The 27,438-nt window shown below is 40.1% G+C and overlaps 1 protein-coding gene across 1 annotated transcript in view; it reads right to left on the reverse strand.

Annotated features, from left to right (window-relative positions):
• The window catches only part of lama4 (laminin, alpha 4), a 43,636-nt gene that overhangs the window by 9,413 nt on the left and 6,785 nt on the right, over positions 1–27,438 (reverse strand). Inside the window, exons 2-35 of the mRNA XM_008398526.2 lie at positions 25,898–25,996; positions 25,691–25,818; positions 24,765–24,845; positions 24,381–24,595; positions 22,729–22,829; positions 21,751–21,931; positions 20,314–20,394; positions 20,078–20,229; positions 19,047–19,157; positions 18,329–18,440; positions 17,668–17,832; positions 16,276–16,469; positions 14,561–14,677; positions 13,590–13,738; positions 12,058–12,199; positions 11,876–11,969; positions 11,675–11,791; positions 10,392–10,577; positions 10,133–10,272; positions 8,753–8,917; positions 8,116–8,261; positions 7,095–7,257; positions 6,873–7,006; positions 6,209–6,380; positions 4,974–5,105; positions 4,746–4,888; positions 4,519–4,648; positions 2,940–3,077; positions 2,493–2,626; positions 1,675–1,839; positions 1,392–1,530; positions 681–865; positions 377–566; positions 134–289 (exon numbers count right to left, since the gene is read on the reverse strand). Coding sequence (XP_008396748.1) covers positions 134–289; positions 377–566; positions 681–865; positions 1,392–1,530; positions 1,675–1,839; positions 2,493–2,626; positions 2,940–3,077; positions 4,519–4,648; positions 4,746–4,888; positions 4,974–5,105; positions 6,209–6,380; positions 6,873–7,006; positions 7,095–7,257; positions 8,116–8,261; positions 8,753–8,917; positions 10,133–10,272; positions 10,392–10,577; positions 11,675–11,791; positions 11,876–11,969; positions 12,058–12,199; positions 13,590–13,738; positions 14,561–14,677; positions 16,276–16,469; positions 17,668–17,832; positions 18,329–18,440; positions 19,047–19,157; positions 20,078–20,229; positions 20,314–20,394; positions 21,751–21,931; positions 22,729–22,829; positions 24,381–24,595; positions 24,765–24,845; positions 25,691–25,818; positions 25,898–25,996 — 4,857 coding nt within the window. The remainder of the gene's footprint in view (positions 1–133; positions 290–376; positions 567–680; positions 866–1,391; positions 1,531–1,674; positions 1,840–2,492; positions 2,627–2,939; positions 3,078–4,518; positions 4,649–4,745; positions 4,889–4,973; positions 5,106–6,208; positions 6,381–6,872; positions 7,007–7,094; positions 7,258–8,115; positions 8,262–8,752; positions 8,918–10,132; positions 10,273–10,391; positions 10,578–11,674; positions 11,792–11,875; positions 11,970–12,057; positions 12,200–13,589; positions 13,739–14,560; positions 14,678–16,275; positions 16,470–17,667; positions 17,833–18,328; positions 18,441–19,046; positions 19,158–20,077; positions 20,230–20,313; positions 20,395–21,750; positions 21,932–22,728; positions 22,830–24,380; positions 24,596–24,764; positions 24,846–25,690; positions 25,819–25,897; positions 25,997–27,438) is intronic.

Consider the following 27,438-nt stretch of genomic DNA (forward strand, 5'->3'; position numbering starts at 1 on the left):
TAATGCACATTAAGTGATATTTGACATTTGAACTGTTAAAATAGGAAGTTAAAAGCATTTTGAGAGGGGTTCTCAAGTGTTAAATACTTGCAGGCAGTTCCACTGAATACCAGCGCTACACTGTAACTCATACCTGAATATTCCTTTGTGCTTTTCCTGGAGGAACTCCTCCGACAAAGAGGGAGTCGCTGACACGCCAGGGGACATTGTTTGCCTGAGCTCCGTCCTCAAACTCTGTCAGCCTGTCGATAGTTATTCGCCCCRTACTCCCATCACGGACACAAACAATCTGAAGCAAAAAGAACAGGTTATCAGTCTGAAACACGAGAGAACATATGTCATCAACATACAAAAAAAACGCACACTGTGAACTTACACTGTGCCATGCACCATCATCATATTTCTCTTCACTCCTAATTTGAACCTTCTGGTCTCCCACACTGAAACTAAACACRAGTTTTCCATCGGCCACAAACAGAGCCATAAAGTTGTCCTCTTGGACATCTGATGCATAAAAGATGAGGCCGAAAGGTGACTCCATCTTCAGGGACAGAGACAAGTGGCACCTGGAAGACGAAACATGGATCAAGTTATGGATGTAGAAACAAAAGCATGCATGAACACAGCAAGCTTTGAGCAGACACCTGGCTTACTACGAGCAGGTTGTGGGCCTGACACACCTGTCAGACAGAGAATCAGGAATTCCCTCGTAGTGCTGTCTGCTGTTGGCAACGCCGCCATAGTGGAAGGCTTGGCGAGTTGATCTAGGTCTGGGGGAGAGATGGCAAGACTGGACGTTTGGCTCTGATGACTCCAGATTAGAACTAGGCAGTTCTGGAAGATGACTGGACTTATCTCTGGCAACCTGTGAAAAGCATTGTTGGGTAAGAATTGATCCTTCTAGGTTTCACTATGGGCAGCAATAGATTCCCAAAGATCTCAAGTAGGCATGTCTGCAGGTGAAGTAAGCGTTTCCAAAGGATAAAGGAAACGCCTGCATGTCATTGCAGGCGTTTCGGAAGGACCATCCAATCCAACGTCTGATTGGATGAAATGAGCGTCGGCCGTTCGACCTTTTCTTTTTTTAAAACACTGATACCTTACATCTCTGACAACAGCCTTTCATTTATTTATTTATTTAGTTTCACGAGCTTGCTGTTGTAGCCTGGGGTATCRGGAGACTTTTTAGTAGGGATACACGATATTATCTGCAGGGTATCAGTACCAGCTGATATTAGAACGCCTGGTTACATTCCAAAATATAATAACCAATCATATTTTGCGCTGTAGAAACAAGTCTGCAGAAAACCAGCTCTCATTGATCTAGGCAGACGACTGAGCAGAAGATGAGGAGCACGCATGACCYAACCKAGCTGCTGTGTTTGTTTTACCTTTTGTTTAGCTTTAGAAGACCCCCTGTGGTGAGACATCAGTGCAGCGGGAGGTTGCTGTACCGGACAGTTCTCCAGGGAAACATTCACCTTCTTGGTGTACTTCTGGAAGTCCTCACCCTCAATGTCTCGGTCTTGYCTACAGACATAGAGTGACAGGGACAGAATACAAATTGCATTAGAACATAGCGAAAACTCTTCATTCTCATGGTTCTTAGTACTGAACAGAAGGAGGCCTGTGGAGCCAGATGGAAGCTGTGTTCACAGTGTGGTGGAGACTTACCTGCTGATGTATGCATGGCTGATGCAACCAGTGAAATTCTTTAAGCTGCTGCTTGGAGAGCCTCCATAGTAAAACGTCTTTATAGGAGAATCAGAAGAGGACTTTGCAGCTGACGGCGATCGCTTTGTCTCCTTTTTCTCTTTGTCGTCCACTATCAGTAAATTCCTGAGGTGAAGCAGAATGAAGTAGTTAGAAACCTTTGTTGTAACACTGCAGTATTTAACTTTTACAGTTTTTTTTTTTGCTTATTTGTTGAAATTGTCACTATGGTGTGACAGTTTAATATGAGACAAATCTGTGAAAAAAATGGAGCTCCTCTGCCTTATCCCAGTGCCAACTAGAAACAACCAATCAGARTCAGGAGGCAGGTTTTAGAGCCTTCAATCACCCTCTGCTCACCTCCCCCTCTTACTCCACCCCGTGCTCTCTACTACCCTACAGCTAGCATAGCCTGTTATGAATGCTCAAGCTAGTTACAGTGGCCACATATGACGCAGGATAAACAGTTTTCCTGTAGTAGTAAATTGTTTCTCCACCATTAGCACATTTAGCAGTGAGTACATGAGGACCACTTGACYATCTTGAAAAGTGATCACAATAGAAAAATACTAAAAAGCTTAARGATATGTTTGATTTATGTTTTCAACATGAGGCAGCTTCCCTCTGGTTGTCTGCTTGTACAGAGCATTTCTCTGCAGATGCATTTGACAGWCACGTAAAGCTGTTCTGTTTGGGTTCGTCATGGTAACCCAGTGGTCTCTCTCTCATCCCAGCCATTCTTCCCCTAATAAATAAAAACATCATTTGAAACCTCCGACCTCTGCTTGTTCACTGAAGCCAGTAAGAAGTGTGTCCTTCCGTCGTTGTATTGCTTCTTCTGTGATTTGACCTTTAACCCTCTGTGGTTCAGTGTGACCGCTCCGTTCTCCAGCGCGATGCTGAACTCATCAGACTGAGGAGGAATGTCTTCCAGTTAGTCAGGCAAGTATTAAAGAACTTGTTTCTTTAATACTCATCAGATGTGATGCATTAAAAAAATCATTCAACAACATTACTTTATAATATCTCGCAGTGTTTCAACAAGTTTTTCTGTCATGGACAACCTGCTCCCAGGATTACATGGACGATAAAACTCAAATTGATCATTACTTTGGAAGGAAATGTCACTTTCACAGAATTTTAGGAGTGTCAGAAAATGAGACAAAAATGTGACATAGAAACGTTTGTGGAAGTTTGTGGAATGYGTGTGTGTAAGATGTTTTTACCCCTTGAGCATGGTAGAACAGTAGTCCACTGGGCTGCAGCGTTCTGAAGTTAAGCCCTCCTTCRAAGTTGTCGAAGGGTGAGATTTTTGCGGTGGATCCCAGGTAGCTGTGGCCACTGAACGAAGCTTCGCGGGACATCTGGTACAGAAACACACACTGCAGTTTCAGAAACTCTTCATTTCTCAGACAGAACATTTAGAGGCTATTTAGAAACCACTTATTTGACTCTGACCACACCTCCCCCACTCAGCTYCTTTAATTAGCAAACACCTAGTGGAACTGTGCTTATGAGCTATTTCTCAATCCTAATGACTGTTAACGGCATCATAAAGATGAATTGTTGAGATGACATGCTAAAGGGAGAGTGTTGGAAAGAGTAGGAGCTTCTTAAAGAGACAGAAGGCAATTTCAAGTCAAAAAGTCAAATTTCTTTTGTGTTGTTTTCGATATGTATTTTCATTATGGCTGAAGGTAACACAAGCTGCATTTCCATTGACTGTATAATTCATAAACTACAATTCCGAAAATAAATTACCTTAATGGAAACACRCCAATTTGGAAAAAACTCTCGRTTTTAAATAAATATTTTTGGTCKGCAAGATGAGGTGATTTTGTTGGCCTTATCAAAATTAGTGTATTTTGCAAAACTGCAATTGAAACTTTTCATGTGTGAGTCATGTGATCAACAACAGGATGTTACTACTGGTGGAAAAGATGAAGAAGACAACAGGAAGTGATGGGAGAAGGATGGTGCGGGTAGTTTTTAACACCTTATTGCATGTACAAACTTATTCACATGTGATTTCAATTGTGTTATGGAAACTCYGCAATTACGTATTTATTATTATTTTTAATTAACAGAATATTGGAAAAGCCTTATGTACTTTTGTAATAGAAACACAGCTACAGTTACTTTATTGTACCATAAAATGGCACTTTGTGATTGGAAAATACATGATACTGCCCCTTTAACATCAGGRCCAGTAAAAGTAGCACCATTGYTTTTGTGATAAATTACCTTGGTTTTAATGTCAGATCATTTTTTCTCTCTCTGAATAAATGTACTTGAATTAGAAGTTGAGTATTTCTTCTCAATTATCATTGTGTGAAAAAACTACTTCAATAAAAACTTGATTTATTTTAGAGCTAATTTTACATCTTTATTAGGGACTGTTTAATCATCTCTAAATTTGTTTTGCATAAATCCTGCCTCATGCTTTCTGATTTTAATTAGCAATTGTTTTTTTTTTCCTTGGGGGAAACTTGTCCATTTTGCACTTGCTATGCTAACTTGAGGAGCAAAGTACCTTGATAAATTTGAYTGGCAGCCAATCAGAAAGATGAGCATGGTATTTTAACATATTTTGTAATATAGATTGAAAAACAGTCTATATTTTATTATACAAAATACACTCAAAATGTACTAGATAATTAATTTTTTCTCAACTTCGCTCCAGCTTTCTGAGACCCTCATACAGCCGACTTTGAAAAACACTGTCTTAGTGCTTCGGATTACAGCTAGAGATAAGCACTCTGTCCATCGAGTGTAGGAGTGTGAGTTGATAAATTGGTCTCTTACAACCAACTCCTCTGGGCAGCCGCTGCTGATCCCAACAGTACCAGGCTCCTCCAGCAGGTTAAAGTCTTTTTTCTGGAACAGGAATCCTTTGACACAACCCTTCAGGCCAACCACAGAAGACAGCTCCGGCCTGTGTGGATACATCTCGTTAAATCATTTCCTTTGTGAAACTACAGACGTTCAACTTCTAATCGACAGGGTTTCTTTGGTTGCAGGTAGCGACTCACCTGGATTGGAGGATGCTGGAGGGAGCTCCACCGATGTAGATATCTGAGAAAGGCAGGGAGGTTTGGGGATTCTCGACAGTTTTAACAAGGGTCTTGTCCACCAGTAGAATAACTTTCTTTAACATATGGTAGAACACTGATACCTGTTAAACAGAGACAGTTGTAACAATATTTTGGATCACAGGAACATTATAAAAAATCAAAAATAAAAATAAGAAGATGATCTACCTCGTGGTATTTTGCATCGTTTATTTGAAACTTAGGTGAGTTATTCTCCAGAAGTTTTGGTCCATTGCTGAAGCTAAAGTCGTATGTTAGGCGCAGGAAGCCATTCTTTATCTCTAAAAGGAAAAAATTTTTCTGGAAAGAAAGAACGAAGATTTTTCAGGACTCAAATATTTTAAATGTTTAACTAATGGAAATTAACTTTTACAAAAAGCAGCAATACGGACGCTTACAAGTCTGTCTTTCATTAACAAGACCAGCAGAAGGTCTTCAATATGACACTAACGGRTGTCATATTGACCTCAACAATCTTTAATTCCACTGGTTATTGGTCTAAGATTACCAAACCTAATAGTGTTTATCACTAAGAAACACAATAAGTAAAAACGTTTATTTGGGTGCAAATCATCTTTCCATCCATCCATCGCTTATAGCCACTTGTCCATGTAGGGTCGAGGTGGGGAGGGGGGTTGTGAGGTAAACACTGGACCAATAGATTACAGTCAGTACATCTCAAATAATGTTCTTATTTGAACATTATCATTTTTTTAGGCTCAGCAAACTCTTAAAATGAACATATTTCTGGCCATTTCTGTACAGAAAACCTTGAGTAAAAATTGTCTGACTATTTGTAATTTTCTGGATTTGACAAAAAATCTAAAAAATAAAAAATACTGGACCCTAACAATCCTCTTCTTAGACAAACAGAGTATCTTTAGTCAGAGGCTTCTCAAATTTGCTGTAATACTGACTGCTACATGAACCACCAAGATATCCAGGATGTACCACAGAACCAACATCTTCCCAACCTCAGAACCACATAGATCCTAGGAGTTTCAGGAGTYCTTAGATCCAGTCCTCAAGGATTGGTGACCCTTACACCCATTAATATTGAACCAGAGCCATATTAATGGGTGTAAGGTGTAAGTTTCTTTTTTAAACTCCTCCTTCAGGAAGTCATTAAAACATGACTCCTTTCCCTTTGACAACGTTTTTAGCAGCACTGCACTCAGAAGTGGACTGCTGRAAACAGACCACAGCCCCTGCGAAAACCCTACATGGATAGACAATGAATGGATGGATCAATTGCTGAAATATGAAATAAAAGTTTAAAAGTTGCTGCATTGAARTTGGAAACTAAATCTGGTAGAGGTAACWATAAGTAAAGGTAAGAGCTCAGAAGTTGGGAAGAACAGTGCTTCCCTGGTGGAAGCAAGCGGTCTCCGTTTCAGACGTACCCCGTTGACCATGAGGAAGACGATGCAGTTGTTTGTGATTGTTCGTACAGAAATATCAAATCTTATGACTTGACCAAACTTGGCTCTCCTCTCAATGTTACTGACAAGTGCGTAGCCCGTTCCATCAAACAGATAGCTGGCAATGCGACTCTGGGAGAACGCCAACTTGTACCTGACAGAGGAGAACGTGTGATCAGGACCTGAACATGATTTTACACCATATGAGTGGTTTTAGATTCCAAACCCCTGGAAGCAAAAATACAATGTGGGGAAATTGCCATATTCATATGATTTTAAAATGCTTTTAAAATGCATGAAGTTTAATCTATATACTTTTCATCTATGAAAGCAATYTCTGTGTGACTAACCCAGTCACAGAATCCTAAWTCTGTCCCTGCAGGAAGACATAAAGCCCTGAAAACCTGTAGSTGTATTTGCAAAGAAAAGTGGTTCTATACTGAGCTGAATATACTGAGCACAACTAATTTTGGATGTTTATATGTCAAACATTTTGAAATCCATGCATCCTATTCCTTCCATTTCACAGGTCTACACTGCTTWGTGTTGGATTATCACWTAAAATCCACATGAAACACTTTGAATGTAACATAAGGAGTGCACTGTAAGGAGTGTGAATCCTCTCTGGAGGAGCTGTAATGAGTACCTGGGGCAGGGAAGAGAAGCAGCTATATTTAAAAAGTGAGTCTCTTTGAAGTTGTACAGACTGATGACATCGTTGTTGAGAGAAGCCAACTCGATGCAGCCCACAAACGGGGCMAGGCTCAGAGGAGGAGGTAGCTAGTTTAGAGATAAAAAAAAACAAAAGACATTTGTCAACATTCAGGAAACGCTGGGATTACAGGAGGACTAGGATTAAACTCACTACCTCGATTTCTGGTGGGACACCTCCGATGAAGAACACCAGATTCTTGGGGTCGATATCGAACAGTGAGTCTACGATGGGAGCTTCRCCTTTCTGGATGAATTTCTGCTCATCTGTGGAGCCCTGACTGGGAATAGTCARGAAGACCTTTCCGTGCCTCCCCAACCTGCAAGAAGAAAATCATGAATAACCACACATCTGACATTCATRATTCATAAAAGTAGTCTGATGTGTTCTCTGAAACTGAAATGACCATGTTAGGTTTTACTATAAACCATTTTTGCTACAAACCACCACARGTTTTGCATGACTTGAACATGTGTAGTCCTTTAGTGCCAATTCCCCAATTACAGCTGCAGTATGTAACTTTTATGAAAGATGTTTTTTTTGAAGATTTATTAAAACTGTCACTATGTTGTGACTGTAGGGGACAGATGAAAAGTAAAAAGATAAAAAAAAGATTAAAATTAAATATCCTCCTCCTTCTTGTGCTACTATTGCTGTCTGAAGAAATACAAAGCTTCAAAAGGAAACAATCAGAGCAAGGAGGAGGGTCTTAGTACTGCCAATCAATCTCAGGTACTTGCTACTCATTGTGCTAATGGTGGAGGAACAACTCAGTTACGGGAAAATCATTTATCTGCCATTATCAGTGCCAAGCATTCACAACACACTCTCTTATCAGCACAGCAGAGAGAAAGGAGGCAATGGGAGGCAGAAGCAAGCAACCCTGGTTCTGATTGGTTGTTTCAAGTTAACACTGGGAGAAGGCACAGATTATCTGTCTTATAGCAAACTGTCACAACATGGTGACAGTTTCAACAAATATTTAAAAAGTGTTTTTATATATAAAAGTTACATACTGCTTCTTTAATGAAATAAAAAAATAAGCTTCACATTAAACTGATTGGATTTCGTCAACATGATTTTTGTGACAAATATAAATGCCAGCTGCCAGAGAATATTAATGATAGCCAACGATTCTGTAGTAGATGCTTTGAGTTTACTCTTAAAGGTACTTTACCTTTCTATTTTGATATAGTTGAAGACTGCTGGCCACTGACTGACAGGCTTGGAGGTCAGAGGGATTTCCACATCGTCTCTCCCGAGGTTGTACACAAACACAAGTTTGTCATTCTTGATGGCCAAACCCATGTAGTCCTTCCTGCCCTGAAAGCAGAAACAGTTTATTTTCCCACTGTGAGTTTTGACATGGCTTTACCRTCTTATAACAAGCTGGGAAAGATCATTTTAATTCTGTATTTTACTCATTTTAAATATCTGACTCTCATGTGTGCATATTATTAAGGTTTATGTGTGGGCTATTATTCCAAATAATAAAAAATTGAACAGACAACTGCATGGACACAAGAGATTCTCAGAGAAACCACACTGACTGGCTGAGCGTTAGAGTCATGGATATGAACAGATGAACTCCAAGTTGAACGGACACAATTGGACTTTTGTCTCAGACGTCTCCTGGAAACCCTCAGTCTGGGCCAACTGGCTTGCTTCAAAGCTTTTCACACTAACTGCCAAGATTACAACAAATGCTCCCCGTCTCTTTGCTGCTTTCTCTCTTTGCCATGACCACCGGCTCCAAGTCAGGGTAAACAGCTTTTCTCTGACCCTAAAAAATGCAATCTGCCTGGATTCCTCACACTTCTGTCTCCCAAATACAGGATGAAGCGGTCCTCTATGGGGTCTTTGTCTGGGTCCACCCTCATGAACAGGTTGATGGATGTCACCGTCTTCAGCTCCTCTGGGTTGCTGGGTGGATGAACCTCAACTGAAGACCGTCCAGTAAATTTCATGGACACCTGAACCTGAAGCCAAATGAAAACCACGTGTTAGAGCTTCTTGTAATATGAACACCTTACACCCTAACCCACTAGAAATAAACAAAGAAAAGAAGTATAATTGGATAATTATAATCACAGGAGCCCTGAAGCTGAAGTTAAAGTTGAATTTCATCCTCTGAGCCATTTTTMTAGACCTGAGCAAATGCATACTTTCTAGAATTTAAGAGCAAGTGACATAAAAAAGATACAAAAAAACCAAAACGTACATAAATACAGGAACCCTTTGATCACAATTGCTTATGTCAATTGATATGTCCTATATCAAGGTGGTGAGGAGGTGTTCTGCTGCTGCARCAACAGAAACAYCTGCTTACTGAGCAGCAGTCATGGTGTTGCCAGGGCAACCAAGGGTGGCATAATCTTTGCTGTTTTGTTGTCATTTTGGTTAACGTRATATGARATCATTTTTATGTGCCCAGCAGATATATCAACTTTCTGCAGCAGCTTAATATGCAGGGATAATTGACCATTTGTTGTCAGCAAACAAAAATAACACTGTTTTGGTGTAAAAATTAAAAAATAAAAATAAAAGAAACACTTCTCCAAACATTCTCTTACCCTTGCAGAATGAGTTTTACATCTTGGACTATTTGAAACACATATCTCTGTCCAAACTCATCAGCATTTTCAGACTTGTATTTATTCTGTTTGTCAATGTTCATTTGTATTTGTCTTATAARAGAAAAGTAGTTGGAAGACACTACTTTCAATAGTTGTTCTGAATGATTTAAAAGTTTTATACAATGTTTGTCCACAATCATCAAATCATACATATCACAAATTACTGAAAATACTGAAAATGTTATATGTCCAAACATAATAAACAGAGACGAACAAAGATGATTAAGCCCTGCTGGGCTTTAACTGGACCTGAATGCTTTGGTCAGATCAGACAAGACGACTCTTCTCCAGGTTAAATTTGGCATAAACATAGAATAGCATGTAGAAAGGCACCTAGTATCCACTGCCAGTAAATGTGATCTTTATTTTTTATTTTATCACTGAATATATGATTTCAAATTCAAGGTGGGATTTTCTAATATTATTTAGAGATTATTTTACTGCAGTGAAGTAATATGGTTCAGTAAACTGGATGGATGGAGGTTACCAAGTAGATCTGATGTTTTTCATTGTGACTGTGAAGTGGTTTGTAGTCAAACATAAACGTAACAAACTAACTTTCTTGGCCACACTCCTGGCTTGAGCGATGAGCTCTCTGATCCTCAGGATGTTGGTGGTCACGTTGTTCACAGGCTTCTTCTCTTCAACCGCCTTCAGCTTGTCCAGCAGCTCAGGAACAAGCACATTCAGATTTTCCACTGCAGGACAGATCCAGGAACATGAGCAGAAATTAGCTTATGATTTTWTTATTTWWTTWTTTTTTTTCACTGTTTTCACAACTTTCACTCAGAAACTGTTGTAAACAGAAACTTTTCACCTGCTTCCCCGGCAGATGCAACAGCATTTTCGTACGCAGCAGCAGAGTACTCGTTGTTTCTCATGTTGTGAGCCCACTGCTGCACTTTGCTGTTGATGGGAGTGACGGTTTCAAGCACCTCTTCTGAGCGGTTCAGAGTCTCTTCTGCCACTTCCAAGGAAAAGTTCAGACGCTGCGGGGTTCTGTCTGAAAACGGTTGCAGATTGACRAGAAACAGAAAAACAGAGAATTGAACTCAGTCAGTGAATATTTCAGCTTGAAGAAGGACTACTGGTGGTTAAAAACCAATTCAGACATGCTTAATAAAAGTATGACAATTTGAAATACAGWAAAGAGAATTCAGTTTTGTACATCGGATTCTGTTAAAAGGACAGAATTATGYATTTCTGAGGCATACGGTGGCATTTTGTGGCACAGCACTTCATTAACTTCAGTTGTTATAAAAATGTTGTATATATATCAAATATGACTCAAAAGAAATTTTACTCTGTAATTTAATGCCTTAAAATTGGGCCTCCGTGGCTTTAAACTGCTCRCAACGTTTTACCAGGATTTCACTGGGAAGTAGCTCCTACAATGAGTTTGCTAATTGCTGCTGGCTAGTCTGAAGGAAGGGGATCAAAGGGGGAGGATAATTCTGTGAGGCGKAAGCCTGGAAACTGCAGCTCTGAGGAGGAGCTGCAACTCGAAGGCGGAGATTGGTCTACCCAGGTGCATGGAAATTAGAGGATTTTCTTACCAATGCACAAAAGAATCAAGGCAACATCCAGGTATGTTTGTGATGAGGGAACAACATTATATCATAATGTAAAGTGTAAAAAGTTTTATGTAACACTCAGAGGTTGCACTAGACTTTTTTGTACTCCGTCATCTTATATAAATAATTCCCTTCTCACAATCTGAGCTATCATCGGGTCCTTCTGTAGTATCTTGGCTGTGCCTAGAACTGCACATTTCTGGACTGAGATGTCTGATGTTGTTCTTGGGATCTGTTTTATCCACTGCTCCAGTTTGGGGTTGAGGGACCCGATGACCACAGGCACCACTGTGGTCTTCACCTTCCAGGTCTTTTCCRGTTCCTCTCTGAGGYCCTSGTATTTCTCCAGTTTCTCGTGCTCCTTTTTCCTGATGTTGCAAATCACTTGGTATTGCTACATCCACCACAACAGCTTTCCTCTGTTGTTTATCCACCACCACAATGTCCGTATCTATTTTGCGGCTCCAGGCTCAGTTTCTACTAGGACCCCAAACAGATGAACAAAGACACCCAGACATATTCTTACCTGTCTGAATCACCTGGATGTCATTCGTTATCTCTTCTAGTTTTTTCTGATTTTTTTCCATGGTCCTCTGGGTCTCCTCGATATATAGCACACTRTCAGCCACTTGTGTATCTACATCTGTGAAAGAGTAACGAGTTGAGCAGCAGAAGCACACYACACAGTACAGACAGTGAAGGTGCCGGACACTTGAACTTTTCCTACCATGCTGTTCTGATCTCAGTGTAACAGATTGCCGGAAGGCATTTTCACTCTGTGTCACCAGATATCCAAGCTGGGTTTTAATCGCACCAATGGCCTAAAACACAAAAGAAAACTCTCACTAAAGTCACACTGACTCACAAGGGTAGAACACTCTGGAAGGTGGACAGTGATTGGCAGCATACGTCTTCTGCTCTCTGAGATAAGTTGAGCGTAGTGAGGGAAGTGATGTTGGCATCGTCGATGTATTTCACTATGTTGTTGTAGACGTTGGCAGCACTTATTGCTCTCTGAACAAAACCATTGGCATCGCCTTCTTTCAGATCCCTGGAGAAGATAGATTTATAAATCATTCAAAGTGGATAGAAAAATAGAAAAAACAATTCACTTAAGCACAGACAGGAGAATTTGGGCTGATAWTGATATCAATAACTTCCCRGCTGCTTTGCTGTTTCAGTTAAACTCCCCACAATCCTGCACTGTCACATGACCAAATACCACATGACCAACAGATGGAAATAAATATCAATTGTTAATGTTGGTAGGCTTTACTCCAGATAGTTGGGGAGCGGTGCATTTCTTTAGACGGCAATAATAGCTCGAGTTCGATCTTTCACAGATTTGTTTCATAACAAACTGTCATGGCATGGTGATAGTTTTAACATATATGTAAAAACTTTTTTTTAAATAAAAGTTACAAACTGCACCTTTAATTTGCTATTATGTAACATAAAACATCCAAATTGCAATAGAGCTGCATTGCTAAAAAAATAAAATAAAATAAAGAAAACAGAATCCTTTCATTATCACAAAAAGATTTCTACAAGTTAGCTTTTTGGATCCATTGCCTACAGAAGTGGTTCCCAAACTTTTTCTCCTGCGCCCCCATAGTGGTTTCCAAACATTTTCTGGGCCCCCCCTATGGATTACAAATGGCTGTCTGGCTGAACGACGTTTGTGAGGTGGGGGAGGGGGTGAGGGGAGGATTCTTGAGACTCCACATCTCTAAGGATGAGCAGGGTGGGGGGAAATTGACTTCTTTTGGGGGCAAAATGAATGTACGTAGCTGGACATAGACAACAACATCGGTAGCCTACAGGCTACTTGTTAAGCTTAAGGTGATGTATTGATATTAGCTAGTCATCTTTTAGCTAACTTTACCTGCATCCAACATCTTTACTCAACTCAGTCGGTTAGTTTGGAGGGAAAACTGTGAAAAGTTCTTTGCGTTTTGCTGGTTTGCTGCCATGATTCTAACACACACCTGCGTAGCTCTGTGCAGCAGCAGCAGGTCTCCTTCACTGCCGCACAGGTGTAAACCCAGTGCGAGTGTCGTAGCGCTCATGTTGCGTTTAAAGGCGGCTTAACAACGGATTACAGCTTTAACTGCTGATAAAAGTGACAGAGGACACAGATATGGGAAGTGTGGAAGCCCCTATTCTATCAAATTGACATAGGAATAACAGAGTTGGCCATTCTAAGGTTAAAACCGAGTGCATACAACATTCTTTTTTTTTTTTTTTTCATCCATCCAGGCGGCTTCCCGCGCCCCCCCTGCAATGTTATGGCACGCCCCACAGTTTGGGAACCTCTGGCCTACAGGATGCCAAACACTACTTCCTGTACTTCATGAAGTAACATGTACTGGATGTTACATGTTTCAGTAACATGATATGTGTGTATAGAGGGAGTGTCTGGTTGCAGAGAGGTTTCTCACTCTTCCAGCTCGTAGGCCAGCCTCTCCAGCTGCACTGCGTGGTCATCGGCCTTCTGGACCAAGTCTCTGTCTACCTGCGACAGACGCTCAGTCTTCTCAGTCAGCTTCTGGCTGGCGCCGTCGATCTCGGCGTGGTACTCTGTCACATTCTGCAGAGGTTAACACACAGCTCAAGCCAGACATTTACATATGCTGTATAGAAATAAGCTTTTTTGTTTTTGTTCTAGAGTCTGACACCAAAGCAGACTCCAGCGTTCCTGTTTCAGGTACGTAGCTGAAACACGTACCTGAAACAGGAACACTGGAGAAATAATTGATCCTATTATTAGGATCAATAAATTCCAGAATAATGAGAGAGAATTTTTTTTTAACCTCAAACTTTAACAGATAATTTTASAAAGAACCAAGGAAATGTATGTTAACTTCTGACTCTGCACAAAGCTTATTACTTGAGTCAGGTTCTTTCCAGTTTGTTGGATATTTGGCCCATTCCTCCTGACAGAACTGGGTCTGATTCATACATCACTTGCTCAAACACACATTTTCAGATCTGCCCTCAGGCTTGTCAGTTGGACAGAAGTCCTAGCTTTGTGATGGCCAGGTCAAAACATTAGCCACTTACTTACTTGAATCTATGCTGAAGGTCACTAAACATTAGGAGGAGTCAGTTGGGACCAATTTACACTGAATGGCTGATGTGTCATATGCCCTAATATTTCCACAAAATATTTGTTAATTATGGAGTGCCATTTTATGAAGCACTCCAGTCTTCACTCTCCTATGTATGAATGGATTGCACTTGATAACTAAACATAAAATCACAGTTCACTCTTTGCAGGTTAATATTGAGCAGACAATTGTACAGTTGTAATTTTTAAGTTTGAATAATAACAGCACCAAAATGTGAACAAAGTGTTTGATTATCTCTATGTAGAGAAAGCTGTTTCATATTTAGCTGTCCACCATCTTACCTGTGCTATAGCGTCCACCTCAGCCACTGTCCTCTCAGCGTCAGAGATGAAGGTTCTGCTGGTCTCCAGTGTGTCATTGATGGCCAGCTGGTCGTCTGTCAGCCTCTGCTGTTTTGTCTGGAGTCAGAAAAACAACAGAGGTCATTTAGAATTATTATATGTTGATGCTGGGTGGGGTTGTCCTTCTTGTTAAATAAAAAAAGGAAATGAAATGACTTTTTTAAACCTCTGGGTATTATACCTGAATAGATAAATGTGTTTCCATAAACAGAGAAAAGGCTGCTTAATATCATATGTCAGGAAATATTAAATGGTTTCTATTTAATAATGTGAATAGGGCTGCATCTAAGGTCAGAGAGAGGTTTGGAGACAAAGTCGGAGGCGAGGCACAGATGGTTTAGACGTGCAGAGGAAGTAAACTGGACATAGTGCTCACTTTGTATAGTTTTGTCCAGTTAAACTTATTGGTTGATGTCTCCCTAATATTTCCATAAAATGATCTTTCATTATGAGACCATTGTGAAAGAACATTATGTCATCATTATGGCATCGGACATTAAATGTGAAGATGCCAGATGGGATGAGGAAGATGACAGAATTCCTGGGCGTAGTGATGAAGAAGATGAAGGAGTCTGGTGTGACAGAGGAAGATGTTTGGGGCATGATTGGATGGAAACAGATGATCCACTGTGGGAGGCAGAAAGAAGAAGTTGGGGTTATGTCAGAAGCCTCAGAGCAATCTGAGGGGTTTGTTGCACAGTCTGATGTTTTTCCAACTAAAAAAAAAAAAAAGAAAAAAAAAGTAAAATCCCACCCTTCATTCCAGACTTCCCAGTGGAATCCGGTTAGAAAGACACAAAACAGGCAGAAACAAAAATCTCATTTCTAGACTTATTTAATAAAAGAGAAAAATTCAACAGGTATTATTTCCAGTTTTTCATTTACTATCAAAGGAAATGTTCTCCTTTGGTTTCTGCCTTGCATGTGGTTCCTGTGCAGTAATTCTCCCTCGGCTTCCTGAGCTGCAGATGTTCAGAGGTACAACCTGTGATGCACCCTGTGAAGCATCCATGCAGGCTTTTAATTGGAAATGTGGTTAACTGGAAYGTTTTAAARCCAGAAACAAGAACTAGCTGTAGATGTTAGTGAACTGGGAGAGATTTTACCCTCCTGATGTTTGGTTGTTGCAGTAATCCGGTAAGTCCAATGAGTCCGTTTTCCTTTATCTTGATTTAGTCTTTTGTTTTAAACAAAAATAATAAGGAAAAAAAATGAAATGAAGATATCCCTATTTGTGACTTGGAGAACTCCAAACCATTAACTGGTACTGTTTTAATTATAGATTCCCCCCCACAAAGAAGAAATATGTCTGTCAAAATAAGTTACAGTACTGTGGGAATCTAAAGTTATTTTCATGGGGAGATGATATCATGAGAGCAAGCACTCCCTCTCCCCCTTTTAATGTAATGCTCCCAAACTCCCACAGATGGTTTCGCGTTTCTGTTCTCACCGCTTAAAAACACGAGGACCAGACTGCCCAAACATGCGTGACCGAGTCCAAAATCAAGATAAGAATCAGCAGACACCACCTGGAGCAGCTTCAYGTTGGAACCTTTTCTAATGGCGGGGTTTTGGGGAATTGATTCCACCAGTGCATTCTGATCAAAAAGTAACAACAAAGTGTGGTTCCAAGAGCACAATGATGGGGAAATCACCTCTTTCCTCTGGAATTTGAGGAAGTTGGCTCTGTTCTTGTCTTCTGCTTCCTGCACAGTGTCGGCTGCGCTCAGCAGAAAGTCCCGGGCCTCAGAGAGTCTGGAGGAGAAACGGGACAGGATCTCCTGGACGGACGGGACTCGGCCCTGTGAGATCATCAGCTTCTTCTCCAACTGACGAACGCGCGTCAGCACTGGAAACAAGAATCAAATGTTGATTCGTTACGACTAGAGGTGCTAATGATCTCATAGCTTTGAATTTCACAGGCACTGTGTGCTTTCATAGCAAGCTATTGAGACCGGGGAGCCAAATGGGCGTGGCTTAGACCATACAGGGTTCACCTGAGCAACGGGAAATGTGACGGCTTTCCTGAGGGGAAAGTATGTTACATCAACCGGCGTTGATAGACAACCGTCATCTGAGCAATGTTCATCAAGCGTGATTTATCAATTAATAAATAAATGTAAATACATTAACCAGTATTTTATTTTACACTGTTAGTACTGCAGCGTTAGAATAGTTTTCTTGTGAAAATAGAAATATTAGCATTTATTTTTAAGCTACATTCACACAGCAGGTTTTGATGCTCAATTCAGATTTTTAGCTGAAATCTGATGTTTTTGTGTGTTGTCGTTGATACTATTAATTTATCAGTCAGACGGCTGTGAGAACAGTTTACAACCCCAAAGCAACCTGCATGCACAGAGGAACAATGTAGACGTCACACAGCATTATTACTTCTGATTACATTAGTAATAATAGGTATAATGGGAATGGATCAATTTTAAAGTTATTCCACAACGGGAGTTGACAGTACTGTTACAAGATCATAACACAAAGGAAGCTACTGAAAAGAAAGCACAGCTAATAGCAATGCTAGTTTATGGAGCATTGACTGCAGCTCCTGTAGAGAGTTCAGTTTGGATGTGTAGTCGGAACCAGGACTGGTGGGATGTGATGTGATGAGCTTCATGTCGAACCTCTGCTGATGCAGGATTATGGTCCATGTACCACATCCACAATGTAGACGTTAGATAAAATGCTACATGACCAWTCTACAGACTTTGAAAACAATTATTACCACATATGGCATTGGGACAGATCAGAAATTTCTTTTGGCCTGAGCAGTTTTTCTTACACCTTAACCTTTGATATAATAGTGATATAAATGACAAAAAAAAAAAAAATTACGAGACTCATATATTCATATTTTAAAGTCTCTGTATGAGTTTCTCTGCCCTCTGTTTGACTGGGAAGTTACCAGGACAGAACAGGATCTGGTTTAATAAATGAACCAATGCTGAGCAGAACCAATCACAGCTCGGCGTGAGGAAGTCATCACTGTGTATGTGCAGAATCCTGCTTTGCAATGAATAAATAGTTTTTCTCACAGTCGTGGGCTTCAGTTGTTTCATCCGTGGCGATGGGTTCCCGTGGTGAYAAGTCGAGCTGTCTCATCCATGACACCATTTCCAGTGCGACTTCTGTTTTACGCCTGACGGTCTCTGGATCCATCTCCTGCTGGATGTTGTACAGTTCCCAGTCGTGGATCATATCTGTGGACACACACACACACGCACACACACATGGGCTCTAATGAGAAATCTAAGGGCCTTGGTCTAATCAAGTTAACAGACATCCAAGCACCTGCAAAGGAAGTTATTAGAAACTTTTATTTCAATATTTGTCTGTACAGCCGGTGTTTGATTTTGAACTTCATGATTTACAGAAAATCCCCCAAAATTCAAACTTGTACAAACAGTTTGAATCAGAACAATGATGGATGCTAACCATTGGCTAGAGCAACATCAAATTCAACAACAAAAAAAAGAACAGGATTTATTTCTCCTCAGTTGGTTGGCAGACTGTTGTTTAATCTGCTTTGACACATTCATAGGTGGTGATATCTTCAACTTCTCCGTTTTCATTTCAAATTATTGTTTATCACCTGTAAGTTCAGTTTTTATGAAAGCTCCACTAATTAAAAAATKTTTTTCTCATCCACCAAAACTGCCAGAATATATCTGGAGACTGAACAGCCCATGTTGGTACCTTCGATGCGTTTGTTGAGATCTGTGAGGTTGGTGCCGAGCTGCTCAGCCACGGCCAACATGTCCATCGTCTCGTTTTCCAACTGAACCCCCAGTCTGTTCATCTGGCTCTCCTGAACACAAACACAAACACAGCAGATTCTACAGCAGCCCATTAGGTCAATTCATGTCTTGTCAGGGCTAAGAAAAACTGGATTTGAGTTGTTGTTTTTTTTTAATAATATTTGGACAGTGCCATCTACAAATTATCAAACAGCTCTTCTTCTGCACTGAGCTACAGATGCCGTCATATTACTTTTTGTTTTTAACCTTCAGTAAGTGGTTTGTTCTTTGAGTCTTCTTAAAAAGTTTACATTTTCCAAAGCACCTTACAGGTTATAGAATACAATTGAAAATTAAACCAAACAACTTTTATTAATAAATGAAACTTGTATCTAACAATGGAATTCCATCGACACAAAGGCTAAAGTACTTTATCCCTCCATCCATCCATCCATCCATCCATCCATCCATCGATTTTCTTTACACCCTTGTCCCTTAGTAGGGTTGGGTAAAGTATTTTATTGAAATATAATTCATTTAACTGAATAATAATACACATGGTAAGAGATTTGGGCTGGAATAGGATTCATTCATCTTTAAAGGTGAAAATAACAATATGACTCATAATAAGCAGCCGTCTCCTTTTCTTTAATCCAACAGAAGAAGACTTTACTGACCGACTCTCCAAGTGCGTTGATGTCCACCACCACAGCATCTGCAGCCTCTTCCAGCTCACCAGTCCTTCCTTTCATTGCAGACAAATTATTCCTCCAGGTTTCAAACTGCCTCTGAAAGGAAAGCAGTGAAGCTTCTTTACTCCAAAACATTCCAGAAAGTTAAAAATGGGGAAAAATTATTGTACTGTGCAAAAGGTTTGAAGCGATGTTAAGACATAATTTGTTTGACTGCCGTCCCCAAAAGTGGGAGCAGAAACTTTCCTTCTTTGGCAAGTAGTCTTTGCAATAATTTACATTATTTATGTCAAAGTCTACAGATTGCTATAATCTTTTCAAACAAACTGTTGTCTGAATATATACTCAGCAAAAATGGAGCCATAAAAACACCCAATAGGAGCCACATGGTGGTGAATATTTAATAACCTCCAAATCTATTCAACAGTTGATTAAGTTTTTAACTTTCGTCTGGATGTGATGCAGATATGAATACCATTTTTCCTCCAATATTTAAGATAAAAGCATTATCATATTCAGCCAGATTAAAACTGAAAACATTACAAAAGTATTAAACACTGCTCTTAAATCAAGAATTCATTTCTTTATCTTTGGCATTTTGATCCTGCGTTTCAACAAATTTGAGTAATTTGATGAAAATATGGGGACAGAAATACAAACAGAAGTCTTGATCTCATTGTGCCAATATTGATCCAAATATCAATACTCACTTTATTATAGTTAGCATTGATATTTAGATCAGTATTTATATTGACAGAGCCAAGACCCGCCTTCTGGCTGTGACTGGCTGTTTCTAGTTAGCGCTGAGACAAGGCAGAGAACTCAATTTTTTCACAGAATACCCGTTTGATCACAGTGATGACAGTGTGATTTTACATAAATATGTAAAAAAAAAAAAAAAAATTTATGCTGCATCTTTGAGGCATTTTGTGAAAACAGCTACAAAGTGATGTTAAAATACAATCTCACTGTTGCCATGAGAAAAATAAAAACACGACTGCATATTGCTGGTTCACCTGCAGGAGGTGAGCAGTGTAGTTATAGTACTTGAGCCTGTCGTTGGCAGCGGCCCCCGTGGAGATGTTCAGAACTCCAACCTTTAGCTGGTCCAGCGTCTTATTGGACAATGTTAGGTCTCTGATCAGCTGCCAGATGCAATCATCACAGTCTGGAAGCAGAGAAATATCCAGAAACGTTGAAGCAGTTCTCCTCCTGTCTGCTGGGTGGTGAGCTGATGCTCAGCTCCACTYACCGTTGTAGCAGAGGTTGACCGTGGCCTCCGACAGGCATTCTCCTGTGTGCATGTTGCAGTGGCCGCTCTCGCAGTCACATTCTGCAGACAAACACACGTCCAGTCAGGATCTGATGAAACACTTCAGAGCTCTTATTGTATATGCTGTACTGAAGGTGGGTGATATCGCCAAAACAGGATATCACAGTATATATTTTCAAATACCTTCATAAAGATATCACAGACAATACTCCACATTTGATGCTGTTTTTAAAACTGAATTTGGCCAAATATATAATTTCAAACTTAAAGACAGATTTCATTTTAGAAACTGTCACCAGAATTGAAAATGTATTCATATAAATGTATACAAAATAACACAATACATGTTTCCATGTATCAAAGAAAAATATAAAATAGGTAAATAAATATAAATACAAGATAATTTTGAATGTCAAAAAACATTCTGAAATCCTCCACCAAATTTAAATAAAAACACTTAAATACACAAATGAAACAAACCGCAGCGGCTCAGAACATCAGTTTTATAACATGTTAAATGTTTTTTTAAGAACTCAAACATTGTGTGCAAGATTAAAAATCTTGTTTTAATATGAAAGGAAAACTTCCTTTTAGAAACATTCAACACACCAAAATATGTCACATAAAAACCCCACAAAAACTAACACACTTTGTATTGATCAGGATCTTTCTTTTTTTTCATTTTTTCCATGTGTGATGGACATCTCCACTGAAACAATGATGGTCTGTTGGTGTTCTGTTTTTAGCTTTCATTTTCCTGCAACTGCACCAGCAGCTAAAATGYTAAAGCACTACAGAAACTATTAGACATCAGTCCCTTATCAGTGAATTCTGTGGAAGTTAGTCCAGACTGTGGACCGGCTGGCCTCTTCTTTGCTTTAATGGTTGATGGCAAACAACTATAGGTAGCATTGCTATAGTTTAGTTAACTGAACCTGTGCCTCGCGCTGCATAGGTTCAGTTAACTGGCGTCATCATTTGATTTCACATTATTCATTTTTATACCAGTGTCAAGAAATCCACCTGTATTACCATAAACAAGACGATATGGCATACACTTATGCTGTCTATATAAATATCAGGAGCTGCAGAGGGTGGTTTGGCAGGAGGCCTGAACATCTGCCTTGTGGTCTCCCTGCTGAGGGATTAATGGCTTTAGCAGCTGCACAATGTATACACATTTAAGCTGCATGGTGATGTCATCCAGTTCTCTGCAGAGAGTCTTCAGGCTAAGGGTCACAGCTCTTAACGCATTCTCCTCTGATAACACCAGCGCTGCTGCAATCGTGGGTGTGGGAATGGAAGGCTGAGTTCTTCCTGTTCCAACAGGAATGCACACTCCATTCTTCAACAAGCTCTTCTAATTCTCTGCCTTCTAATTTGGAGACAGAAGGAACATTTGCTCTCCTGACTTACTCTGGCAGCCAGATGGACTGTAATCCCAGTATCCTGTGAGGCAGCGCTCGCAGTAGCGGCCTCCGGCCCCCGGGCGGCAGGGACAGCTGTGGGTGAGCGGATGGCACGTTGTGCGAAGGGAAGCTGGCCCACATTCACACCTCCTGCAGCCCTGACAGCTGGAGAAGCCAAAGTAACCCTCCTGGAATAAGAAAGCCCCCCAAAACAAACAAGTCAAGTTATATTGAATCTGAGAACTGTGGGACYATTTTCCTTTTCTGTTTGTGAAATGTCTGAACAAATGCTGCAGCTCATTATTTGAAAGGAAATGCAACCACAGTGCAGTTTTGCCAGAGCTACCTTTACTGTCACTGGAGTATTATATGATGGTCCAGTTGGGATGGAGTTATTAATTGTTTTGATAGCAGTCGATGTAAAATGAATTGTATCAAATATCTATGTAACAGTTATAAATTATTGTTACATACTGTTAAAAAAGGGGAAGTTCCTGGGTGTGAAATTTTTGACAATGTGGTGTATGATACAATCAGCAGGTATTTTTGTTTAGTTGTTGATCATCTTGTGGAAAATAATTCCTACGCATATTGACTATGTTGATGATTTTCCATTGATAATATGGTAAACTGATTTATTCCAGATGAGGATCAGAAAGCATATTCTGAACCTCAGGTTGAGATTCAGATTGATTAATCAGAGTTCAAGTATTTAAGATTTGTTGCTCAATTTCATTTTTACATGTTATTACAATGTTACTGAGGTCAAAATGAAGTTCAGATAGTCTAGAAATTAAAATTTTATTACAGCATGAATATGTTAGTCAAGATATGTAATGAAGGCCAAGGAGAAACATTGATTTAGTGATTAATGTGTTTGAAAACTTTCATTCTRTCCTTCAACATTTTCATGAAATACAACAATTTGTTTCTTCTAACCACTGATTCACAGTATTAGTGAGCAGAATCCTGCAGTCAGTCTCACCTCACACTGGTCACAGAGACGACCTTTGACTCCGGGCTTGCAGTGACACACTCCTGTCCTGTCGTCACATGACGAGGTGCCGCATTTGTCACACTCGCATTCTGGGACAAACAAGGACACACACACACACACCGATGAGAACCTGCGGCTTTGTAGCACACAGCGTGCAAGGTGRAAGGGGTTTGTTCTAGAATTAGCTGTACAGTAATCTGTCAGCCAGAGCGGTGGCCTCGACTTGTTTTTCCACAGAGCAGCCATACACACAGTCGTACACACCTGTTAATCTTAAGTAGTCAGGACTTAAAGGTTATTGTGGCACTAGARGTCTTTATTTATTGGTAGCTGGACAGGAAGAGAAGTGGGCYGGGAATCGCAGCAGAGACAGCTGCGCTGAGGACTGCAGCCTCTGCATATGATGCGTCTGGGACAGAACAATCACATCACAATGCTGCCACTAAAGAAACGCCCAACTGCTGTCACAGAAACAGACCACAGCTAATGACAGCTGTGTCCACAAGCTTTCCTCCTGTCCCGATCTTGYAGACAACTGACTCACTGACATTACCCCATGACTTCTTCAAAGAAGATTAAAGATGCGCCTATAAAACTTATTTATAGATTACTTTACCCTTTTATTGCTTCTACAAATCAATCATGATCCAAAATTTGGCATTTTTAACCAATAAAAACATACAATAAAAACCTTTAATGTGAAAGTGAAATTGACTGCTACAAAATRAAGACAATTAAAGGGGCAGCATTGTGTACTTTCCAGACACMTGGTGCCATTTTATAGCATAATCGAGTAACTCTGTTATATTAAATATGACTTAAAAGAAATTTGACTTTTTAATTTAATTATTTAAAATTGGGAAAATTCTGTCTTACCCTAAACTCCTGCTCTTTCTGAAAATCTGCCTTCAGGAAGTCATCACAACATATCTCCTCTATTAAACCTTGAACAACGTTTTTACCAGTGTTGCACTAAGAAGTAGCTCCTATAATGAGCTCAGAAGATGTGCATTTCAACCAGGTGTTTGCTAATTGTTGCTGGCTAGTCTGAAGGAGCCGGTGGAGAGTTGTTCTGTGAGGTAGAACCTCGGAAGCTTGTATACTGCAGCTCCGAGGAGGAGCTTCATCCTCGAAGGCGGAGCTAGGTCCAACTAGGCGTTTTGCACAGCTGAATGGTTGCCATGGAGATTAAAGGATTTCTCAAACATGCATGAAAGAATCAAGGCAAAACCCCARTTATGACTTAGAAGATGGAAAAAAACATATTAGGATGATGTAAAGCTCATTGTAATACTGCATAAAATGACTGTTTAAGTTAAAAATATGAAACATAAAATAAGTGACTGCATAAATATTTAGGTGATTTCCATTCCACTCATTGTGACCTCTGAACCTTCGCAGAATTAGCTTAGTTACTTTAAAGGAGGTGAATCTTTAAGCTTTCACTTATGTTAAATGTTTTTTATTTAACTGTCATTATATTATAGAAATCAGTTTTCACCATTGAAGCATTTTTTTTGTAAATGTTTTTGGTCAAAAAGATCAAATTTTGTTGATGATGGTGAATTAAAGCGGTGAATGTTTTTAATAGGCACAGTATTTTCTTGAGATATTCCTCCCCCCCAAACMGTCCTCCCTACCTCTGCAGTTCTTGGCACTGATGGCATCGCCATAGAAACCAGGGGCACAGCGCTCGCAGCTGGCGCCGGCTGTGTTTCCCCAGCAGTGCTGGCAGCGGCCCGTCACGTTGTGGCACTCGTTGAAGATCAGGTTGGGGTCTGTGTTGCCGTTGCAGTCGCACCTCTTACAAGATGAACCAATAAGCATTGGGTTGCCATAGTAACCTGGGGCACACCTGTGGTGTGGTGTGAACAGTTATAGAATGCAAGGTTACAATGAACACTTTTGACAGGAAAGTGATGCAGTTAATGCTGAACACTACATATGACTGATTTTAAAAATAAATCACTTTAATCAAAGAGCGGAGAAACAATGTGGACAAAGAGATTCTGATCAGCTCTGACCTCTCACAGTGATTTCCAGCGTAGCCCTCTTTGCACTTGCACTGCAGAGTGCTAATCCCTTTTTTGCAGTACACAGCGAAGCTGCCCAGAAACACACACGCGCACGCACACACACACACACACACACACACACACAAAAGTATGTCAGAGAATAGACTCACTTACCAATACTCAACCTTAACAGAAAGACACAAAATACTACCAATTTTTTTACTAGTTTCTTGTGCAAATGTCTTAGTTCACTTGAAAAAGACAAAACAAGATATAGGAACTTATTTTATGTCAGTAATTCCTTAGTATAAATAAAGTACTAGTTCAGCTTACGGGTGCAGCGATTGCAGTTTTCTGGCCGATCTTTTAAAAAGCTTAACCTGCCCATTCCAATTTTGGCCAATACCATTTTTCTTTGTCTGAAATGTTGCTCAATATAGCAAGAAAGTTCCTGAGTTGGCAACATTGGGGTCACTATTGTTAWTTAAAAACACGCAGACATAACTTGGTGGGCAGGTCGGTCAGTCAAACCTTCCTCACCCAACAGCAAAAGAGGACAGTAGTTGATTCTTAGACCTTTGCCAAGCTGTATAAGATCACTGGATCATACGTAAAAATCAACCAATCACCGATCTTCCAAAATTAAGGAAATCATTACCGATTAATTGATGAACCCCTAGTTCAGTTCTAACATGGGCCAAATGTCTTGTTACAAATGAAATAATCTGCCAGTGGGACTAGTACCAATTTTTAAGAATTAACTTAAAACAAGCTCTTATATCTTGCTAAAAAGTTACTTGTAAGTTAGTTTTGTCTTATGTAAAATGTCCTAAGGTATTTGAACTGGRAATTAGACAAAAAAAACAAAAAAACTTGATAAGATTTAGTGTTTTTGCAGTGTTGAGACCGCCTCAGGAAGAGCAAAAGCAGCTTACTTATTGGAGGGGACAGAGAGGGGGCAGGAGCAGGGGACGCAGGCATGGAGCCCGTCCTTTCTGGAGCTCAGGATGTAGCCGTCTTCACACATTTCACAAAAATCCCCTATGCTGTGATCCTTACAATTCTGGAGGTGGCAGACGGGGGTCATTTATTACACTTGGCACCAAAGTGATTACCCAGGATGGTCTAAAAGCGATACTTACAATACAGATGCCAGTGATGTCTTCACAGTAGTCGGCGTGGCCCTTGCAGTTGCATGGCAGACAGGTGTTTTGTTGACTGACAAAGGAACCTCTTGGACACTGAAAAAAAAGAAATTCACCCACTTAATCAACATTGTGCATGTTATCTGGTTCTTGCATCTTGAAGAAGACAAGATGAATATGGAACATTTACCCAACATGGGGAGAAATGTGTTTATGATTCTTTAATAACTAAAGATTGTGTGGTGGACTCTGTGATCGTTTTGAGAATGAAGGAATGGAGGGCTTCCTTCTAAGCATGGATTAATATACAACTTAATACATGTCAGAAAGACACTTTCATGTCTCCATTTGTCATTCTGCCTTCCAAAGCAGACTGGATCACAAGGATCCTTTGAGTACAAATAAATTACAGTAGAAATAGTTCATCAAAAATTTATATATGATCAAATCATGACCCAAAGAATCAATCAAATTGAGAAACAGTAAGATTCCCACCCTTAATGTTCTTTCCTCATGGTGACTGCCTATTTTCTTCCAATAACCATCCCCCAACATGATGCTACCATATCGTCCTTTATGACTGGGATGGTGGTGTCAGGCTGAGTTTTTCCCCCCTTTTTTCCTCCAACTGTAACTGACATGGTCAAACCTTTAAATTTTGGTTTCATTAAGGTGTGTTTCCAAATGTTAATGATTTTATCCCGGAGACTGTTGAGACGCGAAGTGTTATTTTGTTTAGAACAGCTTTCTGAATCAAAAGCAGGCTTCCAACTCTGAGCTTTACCCATTGGGTGTTACCGGACATCGAATCGCGTGAACACACACACACACACACTATGTCCGTGTGTATGATGCACAGTTGCAAAAAAGTGAAGAAAAAGAATTGTGACAATTTCGCTGAAACACGTTTGAGCTTTCACGGTGTCTGTAGTTCTCTATAGACAAGAGCACTGAACAAGCGCGTGCTGCGGAGCAGGGAGGAGACCTTGAGGGAACAGAATCTTATGGGGAAACGCGAACGGTCGTAACAGCTGTTACACCGGCAGATCTTTAAAATAAAAGCAGCCTGGCTGTGCTTCATCCCCATGGAGCCATTTTACCATCTTCATCAGTTTCAGTTAATTCCTCAATTCTCAGCTCTTCTTCTGGTTCTTCTCACCAGACTGAGCGACTGCTGCTGCCGCGGTCTTCGTGCTCCGTCACACTGGTTGGTCGATTCCGTCTCAACTATCTGAGGTGGATCAGTCATCAGATTAGTGGGCGGGGCTTATGGGACTGCACATTTTTTGCACGTTTGATTGACTTGTTCATAGTTGCCACCAACAATAGCAGCATGGATGATGCTTGTGACCAGCAGGTGGTGATCTTTTTAAAAGTAAAAAGATGTACCCGAACACAGATTCTTCAGTATTTTATGGTGTTTAAATATTTTATTTAAACAATTCCCTTTAAAAACGAGGCTTCAGGCCCACTACTCGGTCCCTGGAACAAAAGGCACACACAAGGAAAAAGGACGGACAAGATCAATTATTCCAAAA

Source organism: Poecilia reticulata, linkage group LG21, assembly GCF_000633615.1.
Source record: "Poecilia reticulata strain Guanapo linkage group LG21, Guppy_female_1.0+MT, whole genome shotgun sequence".
NCBI classification, from domain to species: Eukaryota; Metazoa; Chordata; class Actinopteri; order Cyprinodontiformes; family Poeciliidae; genus Poecilia; species Poecilia reticulata.